Source organism: Narcine bancroftii, chromosome 7 (genome assembly GCF_036971445.1).
Source record: "Narcine bancroftii isolate sNarBan1 chromosome 7, sNarBan1.hap1, whole genome shotgun sequence".
Classification (NCBI taxonomy): Eukaryota; Metazoa; Chordata; class Chondrichthyes; order Torpediniformes; family Narcinidae; genus Narcine; species Narcine bancroftii.
Window position 1 is genome coordinate 198688219 of NC_091475.1, and position 24246 is coordinate 198712464.

The 24246-nt window shown below is 45.7% G+C and overlaps 1 protein-coding gene across 4 annotated transcripts in view; it reads left to right on the forward strand.

Annotated features, from left to right (window-relative positions):
- Window positions 1-9572, forward strand: part of LOC138739597 (regucalcin-like) — a 39654-nt gene extending 30082 nt beyond the window's left edge. For all 4 annotated transcript variants that reach the window (XM_069891949.1, XM_069891950.1, XM_069891946.1 and 1 more), the window contains exons 6-7: window positions 2338-2492; window positions 6940-9572. In XM_069891949.1, the coding sequence (XP_069748050.1) occupies window positions 2338-2492; window positions 6940-6990 (206 nt within the window). In that variant the 3' untranslated portion in view covers window positions 6991-9572. The remainder of the gene's footprint in view (window positions 1-2337; window positions 2493-6939) is intronic.
- The last annotated feature ends 14674 nt before the right edge of the window (window positions 9573-24246 follow it).

Sequence of the window (24246 nt, forward strand, 5' to 3'; positions counted from 1 at the left end):
ATTGCCATAAAGATACCCTCTCATTCTTCTAAATTCCAGCAAGAGTGCAAAACACATGAAAGATTGAGGGGGGGGTGTTCTTATAGAAACATATAAAATTCTCAAGGGATTAGACAGACTAGATGCAGGAAAGTAGTTTCCAATGCTAGGAAAAACCAAAACCAGGGATCACAGTTTAAGGATAAAGGGGAAGTTTATTAGGACTGAGATGAGGGAAAATATCTTCTGTCAAAGGGTGTTGGATCTGTGCAATTCTTTCCCACAAGAAGTGGTTAAGGCCAGTTACTTGTCAATATTTAAGAGTAGGTTAGATTGGCCCTTGTGGCTAAGGGGATCAAGGGGTATGGGGAGAAGGCAGGAACTGGGTACTGATCAGCCATGATCATATTGAATGGTGATGTAGGCTTGAAGAGCCAAATGGCCTACTCCTGCACCTATTTTTCTATGTTTCTGAAGAAACTCAGCAGGTCGTGCCACACTGTCCATATTTACTGAGGTTGCCTCCACTGCTTCAATGGGCAGCGAATTGCATAGATTCACTACCCTCTGGGAAAAGCAGTTCCTCCTCATCTCCTGACTTATTCTACTCCCCTGCATAAGCGTAAGATGAGAGAAAGAATCAGGGGCAAGGATGCAGAAATGAGAAATTAGGATTTACGGGAGCTTCTGACTCATGGGCCAACTGATATCGGCAAGCGGTTCTGCCAGAATGGAGGGGTGCATGGGGCTGAGAACTAGGAAGAAAGATGTTAACATTATTGATAAAATACAGCTGACCTCACACTTGTTGCCAAGGAGATGTTTCTTTAAATTAAATTTCACCTCAGCAGAGCAAGGTTCTCCAATGCTTCATGGGAGTGTTATCCAGCATGAATTGGCATTGAGCCACATTTGCAGATATTGGCATAGACAATCAAAATGATAAGGCAAGAAATGGGTTTCAAAGGGGTAGAGAGGGTGGGAAAGGAGTGTGGATGGATGAGATAAGACCATTAGTTCAAAGAACAGATGAATCATTTATATCTATCCATCTTCTGCTCTATTTTGACAACCTATGAATGTTAGGATCCTGGGAATCTTTACCACGTCTATGAACTTGTATTTCATTCAGATAGTGGTGGAAGACCATACTCCTTCAGCTCATTCAATCCGGTTACTTCTCCCACACAGTTGCCCCATTCTCGGACTTCCTCCCCAGTGTAAAACTTTTCCCTCTCAACAATTTTTCCTCTTCTCCCCATCACTGACAACACCTGGGAATTCTCCAACCAGACGGTATTAACTCCATCTTCCTCTGAACCCCTCCCCCAAGCTTCTCTTTTTCCTTAACCTCTGTTCCTTTTCACCAGCTCCTCGCCCCATTCACTCTCCTGTCAGAGGGTTAACTCCTCCTTTTATCACTTCTCAGCATGTTTCTCTTCTACATTCCCACCTTTGTCCACCTATGACCTCTTTCTTGTTAGCCTGTGCTCCTTTGCCCTTTCCCCCCTTCTTCTCCCCTAAACCTTTTTATTCAGGCACTTGCCTGTTTTTTTGGTCATACCTTGTCAGTTACCCTTGACTACCTGAAGATGCTGCATAACCTGCTGAGTTTATCCCATATGTTTGTATATTGCTGCATCTTCGTTTCTCACATTTCCTCTGCAACTTTTTTCTTTTGTTGTTCTTTCCCCCCATTTTGTTGCCATGGAATCCTGTTCCCACTGGAGTCTCCCTCTATTTTGTCAGGGCCACATTACACTGGACAATAATATTTTTCAGAAGGTTTGCTTCCTGCAAGAAAATTGTGGATTATGATAGACAACTACAAGCTGAACACAAAGATAATTTCAGATTTTCTGCATCATGTAGGAAGTTGGAGAAACATTAAAGTAACTGTTATTGAGGTTTATTCACATCATGTTAGTTCAACTGACCTAAAAATGTTTTGCCGCTGGTTTTCATTTGAACTCAGCATCTGATGCCTCTCGTGTCAGTGTCCAACAATAGTCGGGCAGTATTGATGGGTTTCCTGATACTGTAGCCTGAATGTCCCACCATATCGAGATCAACAGGGAAGAAGTCCAAATGCGAATGTAGAAAATTAATTTTCAATGACATGTGGCACGCATGGTTTTGTATGCTTGACGTATGTTAAAAGTATGACAGGAAATCACAAAAATAGGTTAGATCTAAAGAAATGGCATATAATAGGAAGTTTTAAGGTGATCTTCATGATCAGCAGCACAAATCCATAAAATATGCCCAAAAGTGTTCAGGAAGCAAAATCTTCATTGTCCAGTGTTATTAATCAAGGATAGGTGCTGTCCAGGTAATCAAGGAAAGTCTTTATTTCAGGTAAAAGAATCCAGATGGTGAAACTACCTGTCAGTAAAACAACATCTTGTTGTTTTGGGGGAAAGGATTATTCTGATCTTTATATCACATCGGCCACTAAGAGAATGGACCAAGAGTCACTGCAAAGAGAGCCGCTGGCGGGTGGAATTTTTAAGGTACATTGAATTTCCTTTCCATTTGCCAAATTAGGTTGCATTTTAATGAGACATCCACACATTTGTCTTCTCTCCATAAACTTTCATGCATTTGGATTAATTGTACAGTATTAGATTTGGATGTCCATGGTTCAGGTTCAAAGGTGGGCAGAGCATGCAAAGGGGCATGCATATTGCAGAGTGTTTGGCTGTGCAGATCCCACATTCAAGAATGCAAGAAAATATGTGGTGCGTATGGACAATGTACAATGTATATGACAATAAACTAATTATCATTATCAAATAGGAGGACACCAGGCTTCTTGAGCCTGCCACATGGTTGATCAACTTCTTTTCTGTCAGTTCCCCGTAGCCCTCAATTCCCTGATCTTTCAAAAAATACATCAACTTTCTCATTAATGTTCTCCAACAGAGACGTTCAGAGATTTACCAGTCACACTGGTGAACTATGTCAGGAACCGTATGAGTTGGGAGAAATATTGAACAATTTTTTTCTCGTCCATATTCACGAGGGAAAGGGACATTGGGTATACGAGATAAGAGAGACAAAGGGCTTAGTTATGGAAAGGATAGGAATTAGTAAAGCGAGAGTTTTGGAGCTTCTAGGGTCAATTAAGGTGGATAAGTCTCCTGGTCCTGATGGGATTTTTCCCAGGACTTTAAGGGAGATCAGGGAACAAATAGTGGGGGCTCTGACAGTGATTTTTCAAAGATCACTGGAGGAAGGGGTGGTACCACAGGATTGGAGGGTTGCAAATGTTGTTCCATTGTTCAAAAAAGGCAGTAGGTGTAGGCCAAGTAATTATCGGCCAGTAAGTTTGACTTAGGTGGTGGGGAAGGTTATGGCGGGTATTCTTTGAGATAGTATATACGTATATCTGGATAGGCAGGGATTGATTAGGGGCACCTACCATGTTTGATGAACCTCGTTGAGCTTTTTGAGAAAGTGACAAAAAAGGTGGATGAAGGTAGAGCGGTGGATGTTATCTATTTGGATTTTAGTAAGACTTGGAAGGTTCAGTCACTAGGAATTAGTAGAGAGATTGTGACATGGGTTCAGAGGTGGCTGGGAGATAGACAGCAGAGAGTCATGGTGGACGACTGTATGTCAGGTTGGAAGCCTGTGACAAGCGGGGTGCCTCAGGGATTGGTGCTGGGTCCCTTGTTGTTTATCATTTATATTTAATGATTTAGAGGAGGGTGTGGTTAACTGGGTAAGCAACTATGCAGATGATATGAAAATAGGGGGAGTGGTGGATAGTGAGGTAGATTTCCTTGGATTACAGAAGAATTTGGTTTGTTTGGAAGAGTGGGGTGAAAGATGACAGGGAATTCAATGTAGACAAGTGTGAAGTGTTCCATTTCAGTAAAAATAACCAGAATAGGACATAAACAGTTAAGGGGAGGGTATTAAGGCACACAGAGGAGCAAAGGGACCTGGGGGGGTTATGGTACAGAGTTCACTGAAGGTGGATTCCCATGTAGTCAGGGTGGTTAAGAAGGTATATGGTATGCTGGCCTTCATAAATCATAGAATAGAGTATAAGAGCTGGGAGGAGATGCTGCAGCTGTTTAAGGCATTGGTGAGGCCAGATTTGGAGTACTGTGCTCAATTCTGGTCTCCAAATTATAGAAAGGATATAGATAAGGTGGAAAGGGTGCAGAGAAGGTTCACAAGGATGTTGCTTGGCTTACAGCATCTGGATTACAGGGAGAGATTAAGGTGACTGGAACTTTATTCATTGAAATGTAGATGACTGAGAGAGGACTTGATAGAAGTATTTAAAATTATGAAAGGAATAGATAGACGACATAAACAGACTCTTTCCCCTGAGGATAGGGGAGATTGGAACAAGAGGCCATGAGTTAAGGGTAAGGGGGCAACACTTTCGGAGCAATATTAGAGGTGGCTTTTTCACTCAGCGAGTGGTGGCAGAATGGAATGAACATCCGAATGAGATAGTTGCATCAGGGTCCCTTCTGTCATTTAAGATAAGGTTGGATGTGTACATAGAGGTGAGGGGGTTGGATGGTTATTGGCGGTGAGTGGGAGGTTTGAGCTAGTGGAGTTGTTCTAGTGAACCGGTGCGGACTCCAAAGGCCGACATGGCCAGTTTCCGCTCCGTAAATGGTTATATTATATGCTTGATTCACGTGGATAGGCTTTGCGAGAGAGATTGCTGTGTAGCTGTCAGAATCAAGAAACTGTCTAATTTATCCTTCTTGTGAATCAGGTTCCTCTCCTCAGGTTTATCTAACACTCAGCTGCTAATAGAGTAGAGATAAATAATTAAATAAATCTTTCCCATGCTGATCAATGCCTGATGACGGTGAGGAGGATTCATTGAACGGGACAGCTACAGCATGCTGCTTGTTTTGCCAATCTACACTGACTGATCCCATTTGCCTGCATTGGGTCCATTTCTCTTGCCTGTTCCATTATCTGTCTAAACGGCTCCTCAATGTACTGATGGTATCTGTTTTCACCACCTCCTCCAGCAGAGATTTCTAGATCTTAACCATTCTGTGTGTGGAATTTAATACAGACATCTGTGAAGTATTGCACTTCTTCTCTACTGTTCTCCCCTCGAGGGAATAAAGTACTAACCTGTTTAACTTTTCCCTGCAACTCAGTTCATGAAGTCACGGCAACATCCCAGAAAAACATCTCTGCACTCTTATTGATATCCAAGAAGTATCAGAAAAGGAAATGGTGGGAATCAATTAAAGAAATGCATTTATATAGCACACCCAGATGCCCCATGTTATTTCGCCGCACTTTTGACATAGTCAGACTTTTACACAGTGAGATACCGTAACTGAATGTAGTGGTAATGCAGCAAGGTACGTTGTTTTAGTGACATTGGTTGTGGTACAAATACTAGGCTGTACACCAGAAATAATAAACTCCTGCTCTTCTTTAAAAGATGTCGATGGAACTTTCACATCCACCTGAGCAGTTCCATTGAGATCTCAGTTTAAAAACCTCAGCAGACAGTTTGGAGTTCACTTGTGTTTGGCTAGACCTCACATCCAGCACTGGGAGTGGAACAAGGACACTCAACCTTTTGACTGTTCAGTAAATCCGCTGCCCACAGAGTCTTGGCTTGGCACGTTTAATGTATCACTGACAGGCCTAAATATTGGCTGATCGAGACAGAATGGAAAGGTTGAAAAAGTTATAATAACTTTATTTTATATTATATTTCTTGCGTCAATTATCTCCTGATAGCTCCACTCCTGAAGTAACTGACTCTGTGCTGGGTTCAATTCCTCAAATACTGACTTCTATTGATAATTTCCTCCATGGGTTTTGTATATCTGTATCCCCACTTATTGGTAGACATGAAGGCATCACTCTTCAATCAGAACCTGCCATAAACAAGGGTTGCTTTAATTTTCCTACCATTAACTATCAGGCAATCAAGTACAGAATAGTCAGATCATGAGTAAGATTTTCAATCTGGAAATGGTGAAACCACTGTTTTGCCAGGTGTAGATACTAAGATTTTATTTGTGAGGTGCGGTTGAAGATCCAAGATTCCTTTATTGAAATGTAATAAAACAGGTGTAATATTGCCAGGTGCCTCTTACAGTCGGAGAAAAAGAAGCAAAAGAGAGATCCTCCAGGGTCACTGAGTGCCCGTGAATTCACCTCCAGAGCTCCTGCGGCCTCCGCAGCCGCACAGACCAGTCCAACCAAGCTCCAGATCCAGAACTCCGACATGATCAGAAAGCTTTCGGTGCCCTCAGCTCCTCAAGCATCCTGGTTCCGATACTTGGTATCCCTTCAGCCAGTCTCCAGCAGTTCGCAGCCTGTTGTCAATCCTCCGGCTGCAGTCGCCAGCAGCTCACAGCCTGCATGGGTTCCTCACCTCGCATCACCAACAGCCCTTGCCTGTGTGTTCTTCAGACGCAGAGCCCCTCACTGGTCTGCTGCCACGGTCACAGTCCTGTAGGGTCATCTTCTCTGCTTTGCCTTCTCAATCAGAAGGTAGTTCAACATTTCGTTGTGCTTTGCACCAGTCCTCTGGTCCCCGTAATCTGTAATCCCTCGAGGCTGCTGTCAAACATAGGTGCCACCATCTTGGGCCCAGATCCCACGGTTGCAGGATTTTCAAATAAACCACTGTCAACACCTTTAACAGGCCATTTAAAACCTGTACAGCTCCATTGGTAGGTGGATTGGGTGGTAGAACCTTGTAGAGGAGCGCTGTGTCTCTTTGCTCTCCGTGGGTCCGCACCAGTAGCAGCTCTGCCGTTGCAACAGCTCACATACTGGTTGCCTATCAACCGGTGGTATCCTTTGTGAGTCTGGTCCGACTCAAGTCTGTGCAGCTTTCAAAGATTTATGAGCAGGAGGTTAACGGTTTACTAGCAGATATTTTAAAGACATAAACAAGGCATTTCAAAGAGAATGAGCAGCATTTTGATTTTATTTTCCCAGATTACAGGACTTGGAGTGAAAGGGATTCCACCACATTCTTTTATGGGATAAACTATTGCTTCTCTACCAGTGGAAAATAGAGACAATAAACTGCTACATGAAGAATTAAAGTCAGATAGTATCGAACCCTACTGACTGGAAACAGCTCTTACCATTTTCTATGTAATGTATGCAGATGTAAAACTGTAACAGTAGAGCCGATTCATAGTATCAAACTGCTTCTAACAAAGTTATTTCTGTCTTAAGCGGGTATATGTTTCCTTTCGTTCTCACTTTTTCTCCCGAGACTATTTTTGATGTTGTGTTCTATGGAATCTTTGTTCACCCACTGAAGATGGTGCCAACAGTTCACCCATGAGTAACTATGGAGACAATTTAATGCCTTGAATTATTCTGAGGGTTTATTGGAGCAACAAGATGTGAGAAGCCTCTCTAGGTGGTAAGCTTATTGGGATACCCCGGGCAATTTCTAAACTTTCTAAAATCTTTTTAGTGTACTGCACTGAGAAAGTAGATGCTGCCATGGAATCTTAAAATGTTAGAAAGTAGCCATGAAGGAACCACAGTATTACAATTTGCATGGGCAGATTTCCTTCATTTTTGAAGATTTTTTGGGGGCAGACAGCCAGCATTTATTTCATATGGCAGGAACAGCAAACACCAGAGGACGTATGTACAAAGTTATGGGAGGAAAATTTAGGGGATACATCAAGGGCTTTTTTTTTCCACAGAGTGTTGGGTGTGCCTTGCCAGGGATGGCGGTGGAAGCTGAAACATTGGGGGCATTTAAGAGACGCTTAAGACAGGCACATGGATGAAAGAAAAATAGAATAAACTCCAGGGGGTTGTTAACTCTGCCTGCGATATCACAGGCACCAGACTTCACTCCATCGAGGACATCTACATGAGGCGGTGTCTTAAAAAAGCAGCCTCTATCCTCGAAGACCCCCACCACCCAGGCCACACCCTCTTCACTCTGCTCCCATCGAGGAAAGGCACAGGAACTGAAAGACTCAGTGGCACAAGGACAGCTTCTTCCCTGCTGCCATCAGATTCCTGAATAATTAATGAACGAAAGACACGGCCTTGCTTTTTGTCCACTCTTAGTTTAATTTTTTGAATAGTAATGTTATAAGATGGTTATAATATGAATGCTTTTGCATTGTGACGCTGCCGTGAAACACCGAATTTCATGGCAATACATTCTGATTCTGATGTCATGAAAGTGGGCGTTTTGTGGTCGCATCACAGGGCAAACATTTATATAAAGCACATAAATAAATAAAAACCATGCAAGACAAAAAAGTCAAATTAAGGCAATGTCTGTGCTTTATATTCATTCAGCAGAGGGGAAGAGGCTACTCTTGTGCGGTAAATGCTCATCTTCAGGCTCCTGTACCTTTTTTTCCCAATGGTAGCAGAGTGAAGAGGGCATGGTGGGGGTCCCTGAGGATAGATGCTGCTTTCATAAGGCACTGCCTCTTGTAGATGTCTTCAATTGAATGAAGACGGGTGCCCACGATGTTGCAGGCTAGTGAACAACCCTCTGGAGTTTTTTTTTCCTTGTCCTAAGTGTTGACACCTCTGTACCAGACAGTGATGCAACCAGACTGAATGCAACACGTGTCGAAGTTTTTGAGAGTCTTTGCTGACATACTGGATCTCCTCAAACTCCTCACAATGTATAGCCGCTGGCGAGCCTTCTTCATGATTGCATCGACATGGAGGCTTCCGGATAGATCCTCAGAGATGTTGACACCCAGGAATTTGAAAGCTTTTTCACCCTTTCCACTGCAGACCCCTCGATGAAGACTGGTTCATGTTCTCCTGACTTCTTCCTGAAGTCCACAATCACCTCCTTGCTTTTGCTGATGTTGAGTGCTAGGTTGTTGGTTTAATGCTACTCAATGACCTGATCTCTCTCTCTCCTGTACACTTCCCCATTGCAGTTATGATTCTGACAACCATCAGTAAATTTGTGGGTAGTATCGGAATTGTGCCTGGCCACACAGTTGTGGGTATATAGTGAGTAGAGCAGTGGGCTAAGCAAGCATCCTTGAGGTAAATCTGTGTTGATAGTCAGTGAGGAGGAAACATTGTTTCCAATTCATGCTGACTGTGATCTTCCGATGAGGAAGTTAAGGATCCAGTTGCAGAGGGGGTTGCAGAGGCCCATGGTTTGGAACTCGTTGGCCACCGCTGAGGGGAAGAATGGCGTTGAAGGCTGAGCTGTAGTCGATGAAGAGTAGCCAATATATACGAGTTGCTGTTTTCTAGGTGATCTAGAACTGAGTGGTATAGATTGAATGCATTTAGATGCACATGTTCTTCAAGCAATAGCAGAGTGAGTGTACTTAACAATAGAATTTATTGTCTTCAGGAAGATTCAATTTAGCAGAAATGTCTCATTAATGTCGCAACAGCTGTGATACATTCGGTTACATTTGGGGCATTTATATGTTAAGGCTCAAATACGCAGCAGGGCTGCACTTACCAAGAAAGCTTATGAACTCTACTTCAGTTGTGAAATTAGTGACCAAGACAAACTCTGGGCTCCTCACATTTGATGTACAACATGTGCAGTCAACCTGAGAGCTATCATTATGTGATTAAACATGCTAAATTCAATGAAAGTTAATTTAATATTTCTCCAACTTCCTACATGAAACGGCAAATATGAAATTATCTTTCTGTTCAGCTTGAAGTCGTCTATCATAATCCCCAATTTTTCTTCAGCAAGCATACCTTTCGAAAAAATTTGTTGTCCAGTGTTATCAGAGAGCACTTTTGCCAGCCCTCTGCCCATTCCCCTATCACCTTCTAGTTCCTTTCTTTTCTCCACCTCCCACCAGCCTATCACTTGCTAGCCTGCGCTCTTCCTCCTTCCTCTACCTGCCCTCACCACCTTATTTGGGCGTCTTGGCATTCCTGATGAAGGGAAACGTTGATTGCCTATTGGTTTGTGACCTGCTGAGTTTCTCCAGCACTTCTCAAGATTCAACTTATTGTCATTCTAATAAAACAGACATATTACATGATTTTCTTTGCTTGCTGCAAGGCAGACAGATTTGCCATAGGCAGAAATTGCCTAAGCGCCTCTTACAGACTTAAAGTCAGAGAAAAAGAAGCAAAAGAGAGCTCCCCCCACCCCCCCCCCAAGTCAATGAGAGCCCGTAGATTCACCTTCAGTGCTTCCGCTGCCACCCAGTGTCCAGTCCAAGTCATTGGCAAACTGAGCTCCAGATCCAAACCTCTGACACGGTCACAAACCCTTCAGCACCCTCGGCACCTCCTTGCTTCCCGGTTGTGATACCTGGTACCTCTCCATCCAGTTCGAGCCAAACTCCAGCACTCCGCAGCCCGGCGCGTGTCTCCCGACAGCAGTCTCTAGCAGCCCACAACTTCCACAGCCTGCACTGGTCCTTCCGCTGCAGGGCTCCTTCACTGGAATGCTGCTGTGGTCACCATCTCGCAAGTTGTCTCCTCCACTTCTCTTTCTCAGACTGGGTTGGGGGTGGGGGGGTGATCTTCCCGTCATCTGGTGCCCTGCTTCAGTCCTCCACTTCCCCGGAGTTTGCAGCCACCCGTGGCTGCTACTAATCAATAGGCACCGCCTTCTTTGGGTATTGTAGCTCACCAAACAAATCTTTTCACTGTATCTCAGTATACACGACAATAAACAATTCAACTCCTATGACACCTGCCCCATTTGATGTTTCCTCTGTCGGGTTACTGAAGAGAACAATTCAAGTTTCCAGACATGGAGCACTGCTTTTTCCATTCTCGTTCAGGCATCTGGTTTGAAGAAGAACTCAGGCCCAAAACATTGATTATATATCTTTACCTCCTATGGTCGCTGTGTTTTTAATTCAGGCAGTACATGTGAGTAAGTCATCACATTCCATTATACTCTACAACTGTTCAGACTCTGCAAGGTTACTCAGGCGTGAAAACTGGCTCTCATCATCATCAATGTGAAATGCAAACTGCAGAATAAACAAATAAAATCCCAAGAAACTGCAAACCTCAGGGAGTGGAGCCTCAGGGCAGCACGACTGGCAGAGTGGTTAGCGCGGCACTGTTACAGCGCCAGCGACTGGTGCTGTCTGTAAGGAGTTGGCACATCCTCCCCATGTCTGTGTGGGTTTCTTTTGGGTGCTCTGATTTCCTCTACTCTTCAAAATTGTACGGGGGTTGTAGGTTAATTGGGTGCAATTGGATGGCACAGTCTCATAGGACAAAAGGGCCTGCTATGGTGATGTAGCCATATAACAATTACAGTACGGAAACAGGCTATCTCGGCCCCTCTAGTCCGCACCGATTTAAGTGAACTCCACTAGTCCCACCTACTTGCTCCCTCTCCATAACCCACCAGTCCCCTCTGTAGACAATGCTTCAAGCCATTCATTTGCTCCACTGTGAAATCTCTTCAAGGGATGCCTAACCCGGAAGTCGTTTTTCTCCTCTTTTTGCCTCCCTCACTGCTTCCCCTCTGCATCCCCTGCTGCTCTCAAGCTCCATGACGACATACTCACCCGCAGCCAAGTGTCCTTCCTAGCGATTTGTCTTTTGCAACTGGAGATGAAGAGCTTGCCCTTAATTTTGGCTGTGGCCAGAAATGGATTCCAGCTATATTTGACCAGGGTCCCAGTTATTGTCATATCTGGTCAGAGAACAGAGTACACATGACAGTACAGCACAAGAGCAGGCCCTTTGGCTCACATGTCTGTGCTGAACAAAATGTCCAAATCAAACCAATCTCTGGTGCTTGTCATTCTTCTATCCCCGGTGGTTATATATCTTCCCTCCTATGGATGATGTGAGACCTGCTGAGTTCCTCCACCATTTGTGTTTTTACTAAGGATTCAGGTCTCATGATTTTATAAACCTATCAGGTCTCCAGTCAGCCTGCTAGGGTCCAGAGAAAACAATGCAGGGTTGCCCAACCTCTCCCCATAACTCAACAACTCTAAACCAGGCAACATCCTAGTAAACCTGTACCTTTTCCATAGCCTACCTATCTTTCTGTAATGAAGTGACCATAGCATTCTGTGCAGCCTAACCAAAGTTTTATATGTCTGCAACATGACTTCTTTACTTTTAAACATAATGCCATACGCCTTCTTTGCCACCCCAACACCCTATCTACTCGAGAGGCCACTTTCAATGAGTTATGGACCTGGACCCACAGATCCTTCTGCAAATTAGCAGCTAGACTTTGTGAGAAGTTTGAGGAGATTTAGTACGTCACCAAAGACTCACGAACAATTCTCCAGGTGCACCGTAGAGAGCATTCTGGCTGGTTGCACCACGGACTGGTATGGAGGTGCCAATGCACAGGACAGGAAAAAATCTCCAGAGAGTTGTTAACTCGGCCAGTGACATCAAGGGCACCAGTCTTCATTCCATTAAGGGCATCTGCAAGAGGTAGTGTCTTAAGAAAGCAGCCTCTACCCTCAATGACCCCCACCACCCAGGACATGCCCTCTTCATTCTGCTAACATCTGCTAACATTCTGCTAATCACAGTCTCCACCCCACTTCCTATTTTCTTGCACGATATATTTATTTTTGAAATTAATTTAAAGCAATATTTGCAACTATGCTGCAAAACAACAAATTTTGTGGCATGCTTATGACAATAAATTCTGATTCTGATATCAATTCTTTTGAGTCCTGCCATTATATTTGAGAGGCCCCCCCCCCCACTCCCGCCAAAGTGTTTCACTTAACACTTGTCTGGATTAAACTCATCTAAAAACGTGTGGAGCATGGAACATCATCAAGTAATTTCAGGCACCAGATCAGATCAGAAACTATTTATTGTCATGTAATAAAAGAGAAAGGTAATATCATGTGAAATTACCTGGAGTCTGCCCAAAGGCAGACAAAAATTCACCATTAGCATTGCCCAGCGTCCCTTACAGTCAGAGATAGAGAAGCAAAAGAGAATCTCCCTCAGTCACTGTGGATCTGTGGATTCGCCTCCAGGGCTCCTTCAGCCTCTGCAGTTGCACAAGACTCCAGTTGAGGGCAAACCGTCAGCAACCCGAACCCAAATCCAAAGCTCCATCACAATGAGGAAGCCTTCAGCACCGAGGACCCTTCATGAGCCCTCTTTGCCCTCATTTCCAATACCTGGGTCTCATGAGCCAGTCTCCAGCAGCCCGCAGCCTGTTGTGTGTCTTTTGACCTTAAGTTGCCAGCAGTCTGCAGCCTGTCTTTGTCCTTCGGAGCAGAACTCATCGTTGGTCCGCCATTGTGGTGGTCACCATCCTTCGGGTCATCTTCTCTGCTTCATATTCTCAATGGGGTGGGGGGGGGGGTGTTCTCCCCATTACTGGAGTCTTGTGCACCAGTAATTTAAACACCATTGGAAAATTGTTCTCAACAACTGCTGGAGATGAAGAAAAACTGCTTTCCCCAGAGGGTGGTGAACCTATGGAATTTGTTGCCAGTGGCAGCTGTGGAGGCCAAGTCATTGGGAATATTTAAGGCAGAGCTAGGTAGATTTTTGATGAGGAAGGGAATCAAGGGTTAAAGGGAAAAGGCAAGAGAATGGAGTAGTAAAGGATAGTAAATCAGCTGGTGGGGCAGACCTGATGGGCCAAATGGTCTAATTCGGCTCTTAGGCCTTATAACCTTCCAATTTAAGATGACAAAGTCAGAGGAGGTTTCCACTGAGAAACCACTTGTCTGGCTGCACTTCAGAGACTCTGTCACAGACGGAAAACTTCCAGGATATTTGTTAAATTAAATTGGATCTGCTTCAAGTTTATCGTCACAGGTTCCAAGACTCAGTGATAAAGTTGTTTTGCCAACAGACAAGTTAGACATCCTGTGCATGCTACAAGTAGTCTGACAGCATCGAACCTGGTCAGGTACTGAGGGACTATGCAGACCAACCGATGGAGGTCCTTTCGGACATCTTCAACACATCACTGCAGCAGTCCATCAGCCCTGCAGATTTCAAGGCAGCAACATTATCCTGGTACCAAAGAGGGTGACAGTAACAGGCATCAATGACTACTGCCCAGTGATACTAACCTGTACCATTATGAAATACTTCGAGCATCTGTTGATGGAATGCATCAAAGCACACCTCTCGGAGACACTGGGCCCATTTCAATTTGCCTACAGATGGAACTGATCCACTGATGATAATATACTAGGGATGGCCAAACTTGCTGAACATAAGAGCCACAAACAATAAACTTTGGAAGTTTGAGAGCTGCAATCACGTGATCGCAACCATGCTGACTAAAAGTATCATTGTGAACTGCGGCTAGTACGATTCCTATCTCAGCCACCTTACTGTACATGCTGTTGTATAGGACGACGATGGAATTTCCACCTAAAATGCTGGTTCTGAGTGATACCCTTTCAAAAAGGCACTCCCGCCCCCCCAAAAATCTGGCATTTACTGCTGACTAGTTAAAAGCAAATCACAATATTTTGATAAAAATTATTTAAAGGTTTAAATTTTATTTGAATATCATAAAATAAACCACTGTCGGCTCCAGTACAGACCCAACAGCACTGAGATGGGGCGGATGGATCCCGTGGAGGAGCGCTGAGACTTCGCAAATAACCAATGGGGCATGTGCAAGATTACGCTGGAGCCGGCAAGAAGATGCAGCAGACTAAGGTAAGGATTTTAGACTCTTTGTATAGGACGACCCAATTTAAAATGAAAATCTGAAGTTTAGCCGATTGTCCCATACAACGGCACATACGCTACTGTTGCAAGCCACACATTATATGTCAAAGAGCCGCACGTGGCTCGCGAACCGTTGTTTGGCCACCACTGTGATATACTCTTGTCCTTCCACTCTGTCCTGTCCTTCCTGGAGAACGACACCTCGTACACTAGGCTGCTCATTGACTTCAGCTCAGTGTTTAATTCGATCATACCCGAGAGGCTTGTGGAGAAGTGGTCCTCACTGGGACTCAACACGCCTCTCTGTAACCGGATTCTGGACTTCATGTCTGGGTTGGTAGCAGAAGGTCGAGCTGAGAATAGGTGTACCTCAGGGTTGTGTGCCAAGCCCACTCCTGTTCTATCGCCAGATTCACATCCAACAGTCATTAAGTTTGCAGATGACACTACAGTAGTTGGCCTTACTAGCAACAACATTACTGAGAAGAGGTAGAAAATTTTGTGAAATAGTACGAGAATAATAACCTGAGTCAATGTGGACAGAATGAAGGAGATGATTGTGGATGGATGGCCAGGAGGACCAGGGACAATATGTAGAGATCATGAAGTTCCTTGGAGTCCATTTAAGAGATGACCTATCCCGGACTTAAAGCATCTCCTCACTTGTCAGGAAGACACAACAGCGACTGCACTTCCTGAGAAGACAGAGGTGGGCAAGACTACCGGCCATCATCCTGTCAACTTTCTACAGGAGCATCCTGGCCAGTTGCAACACAGTGTGGTACAGTTGCTGCAGAGCATCAGATAGGAGGTCAATTCACAGGACCATAAGAGTGGCAGAGAAGATCACTGGGATCTCCTTTCCCCAACCCACCCCCAACAACCCCCCCTCCTGCATTGACATGATTTACCAGGATTGTTGTTTGAAGAGGGCTCACAAAATCAGAGGACTCCTACCACCCCAAACACATCTTCCAGCAACCCTGTCGGGAAAGAGATACTGTACAAGAGTACTGGAGCCAGAACCACCTGGCTGAGAAACAGCTTTCCATGGGCTGTGAGACTAATGAACAACTGACGAATTGCTCATACGAACTCTCTGTGTCACAACTATTTATTTAACAATAACACCTATTTATTTCAGTACTTGTATATACTTAACTGTGCATATGTATCCTTTGTGTATGTGTGATGTCTGTATGTGTGTTTGCAGTAGGTTGCACCGAAGACTGGAGAATGCTAGTTCAACTAGAAGTAAACTTGAAGTTCAGAGAGAGATCAAATAATCGAAAACAAAGGCAGCCTATTTTACTGTTAAATTTAGACATACAACATGGTAACAGACCCTTCCGGCCAACAAGCCCGTGCCATCCAAATACCCCAGATATACAATACCTGTATATTTTAAAGGGTGGAAGGAAAATGGAGCATCCAGAGGAAACCCTCTCAGTCATGAGGAGAACATACAAACTCCTTACAGACAGCACCAGATTCAAACCCGGGTCGCTGGGGCTGTAATAATGTTGCGGTAACTGCTACACTAAGGTTCATTATTACATAACTCCCCCTCCCCTCAATCAGTTATGTCTATCCCTCCCACTGTCTCCAGAAAACAGCAAACATATTACAGGACTCATCCCACCCCAGTCACACTCTCTTTTCCCCTTTTCTGTTGGCAGAGATGTATGAGCTTGGAAACATGAACCTCCAGACCCAAGGATAAGTTCTTTGCTGCTGTTATCAGACTCATGAATGGACCCCTCATCAGATGGCCTTGCACTGTTTTAACTCCACTTTTCTCCATACCCTGCACTCCTTGATCTACTATAACATGATACACTGCACTTTTACTTTATTATTGCACCACCTGCTGTATTTAAGTATAACTGGCTTGATCAATGCGCCAAACAACGCATTTCACTGTATCTTAGTAAATGTGCAGTAAAAAAAATTGAACATCTTGGCAGACCACATTTTGAAGTGTTTACTCAACTTAGATTCTCTTCAGTCTTTGCCCATGTGCAACAATTTTTAAAAAAAGAGCACAGTAAAAGCTTTAATCAAATGTTTATCTTCTTCTCAGACCTGAACGTTTACATTCTTTGCACTGGCATTTCCCGTCTGAGAAAAATTCACTTCTCCTTTTCTCTCATTTAAAATGGACTGGGACTTCAGTGAAGTAAACCAGGAGGCACCATTAGCGTAGTAATGCACTTATAGTGCCAGCGACCGGGGTTTGAATCTGGAGCTGTCTGTAAGGAGTTTGTACATTCTTCCCGTGTCTGCATGTGTTTCCTCCAGGTGTTCCAGTTTTCTCCCAATTGAGTGTAATTGGATGGCATGGGCTTGTGGGCTGAAAGGGCCTGTTATCGTGGTGTATATCTAAATTTAAAAAAATGTAACATTTTATTGTGCTTTATTTTGCTTGATTATAAAAAGAAATTGTGGAAATTATTGATGTATCGTGATCAATACCGCAAGCAGACTCAAAGCGAGTAATTAAAGGCTTTAATAACCTGAAAAGCCTGGATCCAAGACTGGTGTGGAGGGAAGAGACTAGGGCTCTCAGCCTTTATTGGGAATTTACGGGGTGGAGTTACAGGTTCAGAGGTGGGCCAGCCTGTACAGTGTAGTGAGGTCACCTCCTCCACTACTGTGTCCCACCATAGTTTCTGTAAGGTCACTGAATATGAATTCTTCAGTATTTCAAATAAGATTGGTTTTAAAATGTGTGAATGTATGTAACCTACTCTAATTTTACCAATTTTTCTCCCCAAAACATTCCCAAATATTCCATCACATTACAACCCCTCCACCATCAGAATCCTAAACAATAAACTCAAGCAGGGACTAATTTAAGGACTTTACACATTATTTATTACCAAATATTTATTTTTTCCATATTGCACGGTCACTTTGTTTACATTTCTTTCTTTGTTTACATGTCTCCCTTTTGTATATTTATCTTTTCTTGAGTACAGTTTTTTGCACTACCGATAAGTAGAAATTCTGCCCGGCCCACAGGAAAAAGAATCTCAGGACTATATGTGATGTCAATAAATCTGCACATCTAACTCCATCGAGGACATCTACATGAGGCAGTGAAGACTGGTGAACAACAAGAAGGGGAGGGACTGTGGAGCTGAGGGAAAGGAAGCAGATAAATAGGGAAAGAGAGAGACTTACACTCAGCGCAGACCTGGCATGACCTCGTCATTTCCCTGACGTCTTCTATTGAGTAGGGAAAATTGCGGGACTTGACAAAATGAGCCATGCAGGTGACCCCTAGATGGTAGAGCTCATTGTGTATGGTCCGCAGTTGACTGGTGTGTGTGGAGGCACAGCATCCTCTAGACAAGGCTCTGGAGGGTTGTTAAGGGCTCCTGGCTGATAGGCGATGTCAAAACTATTGATGGAGAGTTCAATGCTCCACCTAGCAATTTTGTCATTCTTGATTTTGCCTCTCTTAGCATTGCTGAACATGAACGCGACAGAGCGTTGGTCCGTGAGGAGCGTAAATCTTCTACCAGCCAGGAAATGTCTCACGGCTACTACAATGGCCTGAGCCTCCTTTTCCACAGATGGGTTCTGGAGCTCGTGGCCTTGAAGCATCCATGAGAAAAAGGCAACCAGCCTGCCCGCCTGATAGAGAGTAGTGGCAAGGGCTACGTCCAAAGCGTTATTTTCCACTTGGAAAGGTACATTCTCATCTACCGAGTGCATGGCGTCTTTTGCAATGTAACCTCGGAGGTAATTAAAAGCCGTCTAGGCTTCGGCCGAAAGGGGGAAAGTGGTGGCCTTTAAGAGGGGACAAACCTTGTCGGTGTATTGAGGGACCCACTGGGTGTAATATGAGAAAAACCCCAGGTATCTCCTCAAAGCCTTTGTGGTTCCGGCAAGGGGAAACTCTAACTGGGGGTGCATCCTATTGAGGTAGGGCCCAATGACGCCATTTTCCACCACGAAGCCAAGGATAGCCAATCGTTTAGTCCTGAATACACATTTGTCAGAATTGTAGGTGAGATTCAGGGCTCTCGCTGCGTGGAGAAAACTCTGGACATTGGGATCATGGTCTTCCATGGTGTGGCCACAGATGGTGTCGTTGTTGAGGTAGGGGAAGGTGGCCTTCAACCCATACCTGTCCATCTGCTGCTGGAAAATAGAGACCCCATTGGTAATACTGAAAGCGACCCTCCGGAACTGATAGAGTTGACAGCCTCAAATGCTGTGTAGGGGCAGTCCTCGGAACGGATTGGCAGCTGGTGATAGCCAGCTTTCAGGTAGATGGCTGAATAGACCCGATACTGTGCAAAAACGCTCACCATATCCGAAATGCAAGGGAGGGGGTATGCGTCCAGAAGTGTGTATCTGTTAATTGTTTGGCTATAGTCAATCACTAACCTGGACTTGTTTTCCCCCTTTACTATCACCACTTGCGCTCTCCACGGGCAGGTGCTGGGTTTGATGATCCCCTCCTCCAGCAGGCACTGGGTCTCCATCTTCATGAACTCCCTGTCTGCCGCGCTGCACCTCCTGTTCTTAGTGGCGATGGGCTTACAGCCAAATGGGTCTGGGACGTTAGGAAGTTTCGGTAATTAGTGGGGCACATTTTTAAGTTATTGCACAGTCCAAGAGTCTATGAAATTTTCTGTGTCAATCAGGCACTTGGTCAAATGTCTGTTTATCTTTACCGTCACCATTGAGTTGCTGAGCTGGTGAGGACCAGCGATGCCAGGTTGCTGGAGATGCCGTGTTCTTCCCTTGAGTGGCCTGTGCAGGTAAGATAGTGCCAGCCTCGTGCGCAGAAAGATGGCCACCCTCCTTCCTCCTCCTCCTCTTATAATGATGGCGCTGTATTCAAAATCAGGCCACTGCAAGATAGCCACCGAGCCTTTTCGAACCATTTTCGTAGGCGGTGAGTCCGGCACAGATGACTTGGGGCTAGAATTGGCTCCAGGAGTGGTACAGGCCATGGACTTCCCTGGACCTCCCTTCATGCGGCAGGCTCTCAACCAATGTCCCTTCTTCCCACAGCTGGAGCATGCAGAGTCTTTGGCCAGGCAGCAGGCATGAGGTTGCTGTCCCTTGCCGCAGAAAAAGCACTTGGCAGCCTTGGGAAGCAGCAGCCATTAGAGCAGGAACAGCCAGTCCTTGGAAGTGCTCACCTGAGAGTGCGAGTTTGCTGGCCTCTAGGTCGTCGTTCTCAAGACTGGCCTGTTCCAGTGATTTGGCCAGCTCAACGTGGCTAGCGAGGTCCTTCCTTCCCGACTCAAGCAGTCGCTGCCTCATGTACCTCGAGCGGACCTCTGTAACCAGGGGTGCCCTAGATGTGTTCATCTTCCTGGACACGGCAAAAAGCGGCCTTATACCTGCACTTCTTAGCCATTGTCAGCAGATCCAGCAGGTAGTCATCAATTGTCTCTCTGGGCCGTTGGTGGTGCAGGGCGAGTGGTGCCTCGCTAAGACCTCAATCGGGGCCTTCATGTAGCAGGCCTTCAGTACCTCGATGGCAGTCTCGTAAGTCAGGCAATCTCGGACAACTGCTAACCTCTTCGTCCCTTGAGATAAACCCTGACCTCCAGAGCTCATCTGTATGGAAGTCGTCCCTGGCTGCGTTCAGGTATGCCTGGAAGCAGTCTAACCAATATGCGAACCTCTCAAACATGTCGGGGGACTGGGGGTCTATTAACAGCATTCTGGGCTTAAGCAGTGCCTCCATCCTTGTTTATAAAATTGTAGCATAGATAAAAGCTTACATTTGACTGGAGGGAGAACCTATGCTTTTTTTAGCTTACAACACAGGTAGGGTTCAGAGGGGTTTAGGGTTTAGGTGGGAAACCAGGGTTATATACGGGTCCCCAGGGGAGAAGCCGGGAAGCAGGACCAGTCATCAGTATAGCACACTTCTAGTGAATCCAAGTTCACTACAAAGGTGGACCTTCAGTCTTTTTTTTTCTCTGAGCAGTGGTCTAAAACCAAAAAGCACAGGGTTAAGTTGGAGTGGGGGGAATTTGAAGGCGATCTGAGGACCATGTTTTTATTAGAGAGTGTGGTGGAGATAAGGAACCTGCTCTCATTGATGGGTACAAGTGTGGTGATATGTAATTACACCACTAGGTCACCAGGGGTCATCCCGGTGACCTTGTCTATAAAGCAGTCCAGAGCCTTCCAGGTTCATTTTAGTGTACATATTAGTTTATTAAAGCTGTCTTATACTCATACTGCTGGTGTGGTTATTGCCAGTACAATTTAATAAACATATGATAGCTACTAGGATGGAAGCTGCTTCTGCTCCAACGCGCATTCCCGACCACTTAGAGGGTCTTCCTGAGGAATGGAATCCGGGGACAACCAGCACGCACATGGATCCGAGGACAGAGATGGCGAGGGACTGCTGTACTGGAATCGTGGTGGAATGTGGGGAAGACCACAGAAGTACGATAGGGCAGGTAAGAAATTGCCAAGAGCCCTGCCTGCCCGTGGGTTCGCCGGTACAGGCGCCGCTGACCCTAAACCCCAGTCCGATCAGAAAGGGGCCACTACAAGCGCGGGTGGAAGGATCTCCACCTTGTATGTGCAGAATTCCTGACCACTCCAGAGCCAGGAAAAGCAGACACCGCCACCGTCACTCTCCCAGCAGCAGTTTCCCCAGTACCACGGAGACCTGACGCTACCACTGGGATCCCCCCAAGCCCACTGCAAATGTCCCAAAGCCAGAGACCCAGCCAACTGCCCCAAGCACCCAGGTTACTCCTCCAGCAGACACAAGCCCCACAGAGGCTCTACCAGCAGCTCCCAGTACCCCACGGTCCGCCCTTGCTACACCTAGACCCAGAGACCATGTGGAGACCAGGACCGACCCCCGGGGTTCCCCCACATTACCTAAGGGACCAGAGACTGCGGCTTAGCCATGTGCAAGCTGGAGCTCGACCCCAGAAATCCCAGAGCCGGGACGCACTTCGGTCACTGGCAGAGTTGCTTTCTGAATTACGTGGAGGGTGCTGAGGCATCGGATAAAGAGCTATTAATGTTGCTGTTAGCCCAGCTGGGAGACCACCCTTACTCCCTTATACAGGATGCCAGGTCCTACCAAGAGGCAATGAGCACTTTACAGAGGCATTACAGTGAGGGGCAAAGTGAACTCCACTCCCGGTACAGACTCATGACCAGGTCACAACAAGTAGGGGAGTCTGCCAGAGACTTTATACTGTCTGAAAGACCTGGCGAGAGGCTGCAACTTTAAAGGAGTATCAGCTCAGGAGTATGTAGAGAACTTTATTAGGTTCAGAATTGTTGCGGGCATACGGTCGACTGAGATGAGACATCGATTGCTGGAGAAAGGAACGGTGGGGCTAGGTGAGGCAGAGACTATTGCAGAAGCTTTAGAAAGCACCAGGAAAGAATTGGAGGAGTACTCACAGGACCCTGGGGCTGGGGCATACGTCACACTGCTGAACTCTCTAGCCCCACAAAAAGAAAAATATGGTGCCTCACAGGAATTCACAGCAGCAACACACCTTGAGGGTCCCAAGTGCTTTTTCTGTGGACAAAGAAAGCACCCCAGAGCCCTCTACCCTGCCAGAGAAAATGTCTGTTCCAACTGTGGAAAACGTGGGTATTATGCAAAAGTCTGCAGAAGCCCCAAGGCCACAGCCAAGGGCCATTCTCATGCTAATGAGAGGCGGGAAGGCTCTTCTTTTTCCACAAACAGAAGAAGAATGCCATGTGCAGCTGGCCATCTTGAACAAATGCTACAGAGCAGAGGACACAGTCATCAGGAGATGAATATGGCGCCGAGTACTATCGGATGGAAGAACAAGAAAATCCTGTGCTGGCGGATAGAATTGTCTACATTTAACTATGGCATTCTATACCACCCCGGGAGACTCAACGAGCCCCCGGACGCGCTGTCCAGAGGCACTTGTGCCATCCTTAACCACACGTCCCAGTTGCAGAGCTTGCACAATGAGCTGGGGCACCCGGGGGTCGCTAGACTGTTTCATTTCATTAAAACCCAAAACCTCCCATTTTCGGTAGAGGAAGTGAGGTCAGTGAACAAGAGCTGCCCCATCTGTGCGGAATGCAAACCGCAATTTTACCGGCCAGACAAAGCCACCCCGATAAAAGCGACCAAACCTTTTGAGCGCCTCAGCCTCGATTTTAAAGGCCCGTTCCCGTCCAATAATTGAAATGTCTATTTCCTAAACATAATAGATGAATATTCCCGTTTCCCCTTGGCAATCCCGTGTTCTGATGGATCAGCAGCCACTGTTATAAAATTCCTCCAACCCATCTTCAGCATATTTGGGTACCCGAACTACATACACACAGACAGGGAAGCTGCACTCATGAGTGCAGAAGTATAGCAGTACCTGCACGAGAGAGGGATTGCTACCAGTCGCACTAGAAGTTACAATCCCAGGGGGAATGGACAAGTCGAAAGGGAAAATGCCACTATCTGGAAAATGGTCCTCTTGACCTTAAAAGCAAAAGACCTGCCTGTTACTAGATGCCAAGAAGTGTTGCCAGAAGCCCTACACTCTATACGTTCTTTGTTGTGTTCTGCCACTAACATGACCGTATCTTTTCTTTCACAAGGAAAGCCATGACGGGCAGTTTGCCTAAATGGATGATGACACCGGGACCTGTTCTCCTCCGGAAACACTGCAGACCCCACAAAGCCGACCCGCTGGTGGATCAAGTGGAGTTGAGGCATGCGAACCCTCAGTACGCCTTTGTCACCTTTCCAGATGGAAGAGAAGACTCGGTGGCCATCAGGGATCTCGCGCCGGCCGGATGTGTGAACAACACGGAGGAAACACAGATGTCTACGGATCAACAAGGAGCACAGCAGAGGTCATTAGGACAGTCGTCCATTGAGTCACCCTCGAGGACGATACCACCCACCCCGGAAATCAGGACCCTGGGTATGCCCGCCCCACAAAATATCACCACCCTAGACTTGATGGCAGGACCTAATCGTATACAAGAGGATCCCCAGCCCACATGGCCACACGGCCATCTAGTACTTCCCACTCCCACACCTCCACCAAGAAAGGGTGAAAAGCAGACCGCACTCCCCACCCCTATACCACTACCGGGGAGGTCCAGAAGGCAATGGAAGCCATGAAAAATTTTGGACTTATGAACTTACAAACAAGAGAAGGGGTGGGGGATAACAATTTTTTAGGGGGGGGGTGAATGTGGTGATATGTAATTACACCACTAGGTCACCAGGGATCACCCAGGTGACCTTGTATATAAAGCAGTCCAGAGCTACAGTCTAGCCTTCCAGGTTGTCTTGCAGAGAGACAAGGCCTCTTAGTGTACATATTAGTTTATTAAAGCTGTCTTATACTCGCACTGTTGTTGTGGTTATTGTCAGTACAACAATGACAACATTTAAAATATATACGGAGAGGAAAGGTTTAGAGGCAAATAGGACAAGCTCAGATTGGTCAGTGTGAACCACTTGACCCAGTTTTGAGCCGTGTAACTTCCTCTGCCCAAGGCGAGATAGGATAAACAACGTGTCACGTTCTTCTTTTTTCTTTCTTTGGCTTGGCTTCGTGGACGAAGATTTATGGAGGGGGTAAAAAGTCCACGTCAGCTGCAGGCTCGTTTGTGGCTGACAAGTCTGATGCGGGA